Here is a 5,846-nt window from a genome sequence, read left to right on the forward strand (position 1 = left end):
TAATTTTATAAATTGACTTAATAGTTTCTTAATTTCCAACTATCAACTTTCAATATCTATTAACTCGACAGCTATTTTTTTCTTCAAACACTTATATATGACAATTTGTTCCAAATTAAATGTCATTTAACAAAACCAACGAACATCAAATAATTTTTTCAGGATCACCCCTAATCAATACTCTTAATGGAGCACTGTATAAATAAGAAAAAAAATTAAAATAAAATATATATTATAAAAAAAACTTATTAATTTGAAAAAAGACTATGTTTTTACATTTTTAAATTAAAAATTTAAATAAACTTAATTAAGTTATTAAAAAATTTCGCTCAATTTAATTCTCAAAATATATTTTTTATTTGAGTAGTTTGATTTTTTTAATGGAATGAAGTGGTTACTTTTATTTTTTATTATATCCATCTCACGGATTAACTTACGTCTCTCACCTCTAAATTAAACTGATCAACAACATCTTAAAAAAAAATTAAGTTCATCAATGAATTAAAAATAAAAAGATGAAAAATAGTGAGACAAAAATATTTGAAACACTCAATAGAATAATTTTTTTAAAAGAAATTCAATTAAAATACTAAATGTTAATTAAACCCTTTAAATATTATTATATAAAATGAAATAGTAAAAGCAAAATCTAATTAAAAAATCTAGAAGAAATAAAAAGAAAAGTCAACTGTTTTTGGCTGCTGACCACAACTGTAGAAAGAGAAAACAAGAAACAAATCAGAACACAGTAAATATTAAACAAAGTGAAAAACTTAGTATAAATACAAACATAAAAAAGGCCTCAATTCATTATCTTGTCCTTCACTTCGCTGCTCCATCAAAAGAAAAGGGTTGGTATCTCATTCGACCCCACCATCCCTGTTCCATATTCTCTGCCTTCAAATCACAATTCTCTTCCCTTTTTTTACCAACTAATCACAAAGGTACTCTTTTTTTCTATCTCTGTATCATTTATCTGTCTCTCCATGTGTACATGGAAAAAAAACCTTGTTTAACCTTAATTTGTTCATACATAAATTTCTTGAAAATTGTTTGTACCCAGTAAACAAGTTGTTGGGTGTTTTCTTGTTTTTTATTCATAACGATCTATGTAATATTTGTTGGACATCAGAATGAATTTGGGTTGATAAATTCTTCAATCCTGTGCTTGGAATTTCTGGAGAGATCTTGTGTGAAAGGAAGGTTTTGTTGTACCCATGGTTTGATTCTTCTCACCAATTCATGACCCCCAATTTTTTTCTTTTATCGCGGTTAAAGGTTGAATAATCCCTTTGATTATCTGTCACCATCCGCAAACGCGTGGACTTAGCATTAATTTGACTGCGTGAGACTTGGATTAAGATGCAATTTTGTTTTTGCCCCTTTTGATTTTTCATATTCTTCTCCTAGTTCCCTTCTCCAATTCAGTCTCTGGAGTGATTGTTGATTAGAATCAGAGTGTTTTTGGGTGAGTATTGTCAATTAATTTTGTAAATTGTTTCTAGCTAGAATTGGTTCTGAAGGGAAGCTATTTATGTTTGTGCATTCGTATAAAAATCATGAATGAAACGGTAATCAAATTGATTCTAGAACACTGGGTCGAGTGTTTATGCATTAGTATAAAAAGTTATGAATGAAACGGTAATCAAATTGATTCTAGAAAACTGGGTCGAGTGGTACTGAATTTGATCTAAGTTCAGTTTGAATTTTGTGGATAACAGAAACATAGTTAAGAGAGAAACTTTATCAGGTAACTTTTAAAATTTCCAAACGGAAATTATTTATCATTGAGATTGATAAATATTATGTATTAATATCATATAAATTGATTCTAGACTCAAGTTAGCTGGATTTATTTCAACCAATCAATTCTAGACCAGAATCAATTGTTCTATGTGATGACAAACATGTAAATATTTACTTAAAATCTGATGGCAAGTATCAGGTTGGTTGATATTTCAACGTGATTTTGAATTATTCAACATGAAACAATACAAGTTCTAATGAATTGAAATATTTTGAAGGCTAAAAGATAATGGGCAGCAAGGCACCAAGTTGGTCTGACCAATGGGGAAATGGAGGGCTTGGTAGTGGCCACTATGATGAGGAGGATGAGAAGGTGAAGAAGAGCAGTGGAAGCAGCAAGAAGATGTCTGCTGGGATGGACAAGGCCAAAGCTGCAGCAATTGTGGGTGCTGACAAGGCTAAAACTGCTGCTGTAGTGGGTGCCCAGAAGGTGAAGAGTGGAACCTCTGCTGGAATCAAATGGGTCAAGAATCAGTACCAGAAAAGGACTTCCAAGTGAAGTCTCACTCACAGGCCACTTGCTTCTTGGACAGTTTCAGTTCATAGCTTTGGTAAATAATATACATGATGCTTCAGTCAAATATTTTGCTTGTTTGTGTGCAATTTACAGTACAACAGGTCAGATTAACTTGTTTTTATTTTTCATTTGTTTGTAGAAAATTGTTGGATGTTGATCATGTTATTAGTTTACCTGGAATCTTTCTTCCTGTGACTGATTTTACAGTTTTACATCATTTGTTCCTCTGTAGGGTGATGTTTTACAAACATTATATTGTAAATTTTATATTATGTAGTTAATTTAGGCACATATTTCAATTATGATATGATGAATAGAGAATAGAATATACACAAATTGAGCTGCATAGGTTGGTTTTGATTTCTCTCCTGAACCAACTCAATGTGAATGAATTTGAATATCAGATTTAATCGAAATCAGATCAACTAAATCATTAGAATTATTTAATGTTTCAATATAAGTATATATATTGAAACTCGAGGGTGTGGTTAGGGTTTTAGAAGGGGTTGTGTCCAAGTACGTGGAGGTGCAGGAGATTCTTGAACGGAGAGGTTGCGTTAGTGTTTTGTAGAGTGGTAGGGTTTTGGTGAATGTATAGTGAGAGAGAAGGCGATTGCTTAGCAGAGAGAGGGAGGGAAAAGAGGTTTTTCAAAAAAAAATTGAAAATATGGAGGAATGGTGTATGAAAAAAAGGGGAATGCGGGTTTTCATTTTGAAGGATAATTGTGACAATTCAAAATGACATATTCTAAAAGATAATTGTAGCGGTTTATAAAACGTCATATTATACGAAAACTTGTGACGGTTATTAACAACCGTCATATTAAAACCATTACTTTATACATGATTTTTTTGTAGTGTACATATTTTTTCAGTTTAAAACCTTGTGTAACTTTGAACTTTTCTTGTTCAGACCACACAGGTAACCAATTTTCACTACCTACTTATTAGATAGGTCCTTATCCAGTCAATCATTGTAAGGATGAGTTAATTTCTAGCAATGAGTATTGTACTATTAAATGATTATGAGAGATTGTTTATTAGCACATCACACTTAGGGTAGCAGCTAAAAGCAGGCCTACACCAAACTAAACATGGAATTCCAATTAACCTTTGATATATATGTTCATTTACCTCTTTCAGCTCTTGCATCTTTGCATCCTAGGCTCGGTAGTGGGTTGCTTTTTGTAGCCGTCATCTTGAGGTCTCGTATGAGCAATCCCCCTTCAAATCTTTTTTGAAAATTCTTGTATAAATGTCTCAGACAAAACATGTGTTCCACCCCTTTTAAAATTTCATCAAAAACTGTCAAATATTGCAAATAATGAATTTGTAATTAGTAATCCCATCATATATTGATTAATAATTATACAATGACATACTTTGGTACCTTTTGTTGATTTGAAATAAACACCCAACGATTGGTTTGGATATCACCAATTTCCTCTAACAATAAGGTCAAGAATCATCTCCACGTATCTTTGCCTTCATTTTCCACAACTGCAAATGCAAGGGGAAACTGCTGGTCATTTGCATCTCTTCCTACTACCAGTGACGATTGCCCACCATATTTATTTTTCAAGTGACATCATCAAACCCAATAAAGGGTCTACAACCAGGTCAAAGTCCTTTCTTGCAATCGTCCAAACACATATAAAAGCTGTCAAACTTTAGTTGTAAAATTTGAAGTCAAACTTTAGTTGTAAAATTTGATTAGGTTGTTGGTTGAGTTGAATCTTACAAGTACTTCCAGAACTAACTCCTTTTATTTAAGTCACATAATCAAATAGTTAGGAATAGTGTTGTTGTCCATCTCCCTCAAGGATGTGTATAGACTTATGTTTAGCTCTCAAAGCCCACCAATTAGTGATTCCAATAGCGTAAGATCTTCTAATATTATCAATGATTTCATTGGCTTTCATGTTCTCAACATTCCTAAATTTTTCCAACACAAATATTGTCACTCAGTCTTTATTTGCATTTACGTTGCAAATACCCTCCCACAAGTCTCAGTACTACTCACCTTACTAACCAACATCACAAACTCATACATCTTTCTTCATACAACCCTAACTCTAAGATTGTCATTTTTTACAAATTTTGATTCAAGTCAGAATGCTCCATCTTCATGATTGTCAAAGGTGTGAGTTGGTTGATAAGTACCCTCACCCTTAGCGATATTTCTAGCCTCAGTTTGACTTAATCCTATCCTTTCTTCACCTTTTTGATCAATTTTGCCCACATTTTTATGGCATAATTCAATTGAATTAAATTTTAACAATCTATGTTAATGTACTGAAATACAAATTTAGATTTAAATTAAAAAAAGATGAAGTCTACAAACCCATTAATTATAAAGTTGACCGTGTCGTTTTCCTCATTCCGTCTATGAAAAGCAGCATAATTCCAACTCTTTTTGAATAATAGTTTTTATTATTAGTAATTGCAGTTTTAAGTTTTCTACATTTTTATTTGTAATATTAGATTAATTACATATTTCAATTTAGTTTGTAATTAATTAACACACTAATTTAAATTTAAAAAGTATAATTTTCCAAAAAAAGTCTGATCACTGTTATAAAGATATATAAAAACTTATGAAATAATATCGTTTTGAACGATAAGAAATTTAACTTGATATAATTTTTTAATCTTATGGAGGTTGTAAATTAAATCAACGAATATCGTCATTTGTAAATAACAAGAGGAACAAATGACAATAACATGACGACAGGAAAGTCGAAGAACATGGAAATGACCACAATCACACTCCAAATCATTTAATCTAACCCTATATGATTGGGGTCATTGACCATGTTGGAGGGTAACTAATTCTTGGACATCAAATTCAAAATTATCTCCATTAAACTTTTCCACAAAACACATAGTCGAATCTTGTTGATTTTTTCTAAGTAAGATTGTGATATCTTCTAGATAATAATGACCTGTGTGTAACATGATGTCTATGTTGAAATCTCGTTCCACAAATCATGTTTTTTTTTCTTGAAAGTTTCCTTAATCAAATGAAAATCGACAAGAAACGATTTCCCTTAAACAGAGATTTAATGTATATAGATTTCTAGTCATATGAGTATAGTTGTTTCTGATAACTGAGAATAAGAAACACAAATATTCTAAAATATCTACTTCTCATAAGAATAAGAAACACAAATATTCTAAAATATCTATAATACAGGTGTTAGATATTTATGTGCTACAAATATCAACACCTTCCATTGAATGCTTGATCAATGTTACTTTTATTGTATTTGTAATGAATAAACAAAAAAAAAATAACTATTTTTCAATCTTAATGAATTAATGCTCGTTGGGTATGGTGTGGCTTATGATTTTATTTTCAGATTAGCTATTTTTCACTTACTTTATATGGTTACCATTTGTTCTTTGAGCTGTAAACGTGTGCCCTCCAATGTGTCTAAATATGTTGCTTCAGTCTAAAATATGCACGCTTCCTCAAGCTACCTACCTCATATCCTTTTTTTATTTTTTTATTAAAGTGCTC

General features: G+C 31.0%; 1 protein-coding gene across 2 annotated transcripts; it reads left to right on the forward strand.

The window, feature by feature from the left end:
- The first annotated feature begins 808 nt into the window (after positions 1-808).
- Positions 809-2,625, forward strand: LOC137822647 (uncharacterized). 2 transcript variants are annotated; one of them, XM_068627591.2, is made up of 2 exons: positions 809-944; positions 2,025-2,625. In XM_068627591.2, exon 2 carries the CDS (start codon positions 2,036-2,038, stop codon positions 2,303-2,305), a length of 270 nt encoding a protein of 89 aa, XP_068483692.1. In that variant the 5' UTR covers positions 809-944; positions 2,025-2,035; the 3' UTR covers positions 2,306-2,625. The 2 variants fall into 2 exon arrangements, with proteins under 2 accessions (XP_068483692.1, XP_090153469.1); XM_090297343.1 differs by lacking the exon at positions 809-944 and adding an exon at positions 1,355-1,468.
- The last annotated feature ends 3,221 nt before the right edge of the window (positions 2,626-5,846 follow it).

Source organism: Phaseolus vulgaris, chromosome 11, assembly GCF_051622355.1.
Source record: "Phaseolus vulgaris cultivar YP4 chromosome 11, ASM5162235v1, whole genome shotgun sequence".
NCBI lineage: Eukaryota > Viridiplantae > Streptophyta > Magnoliopsida > Fabales > Fabaceae > Phaseolus > Phaseolus vulgaris.

Bases quoted from the DNA above. Each gene is read 5' to 3' on its own strand.
- LOC137822647 (XM_068627591.2), top strand. From the start codon at position 2,036: ATGGGCAGCAAGGCACCAAGTTGGTCTGACCAATGGGGAAATGGAGGG.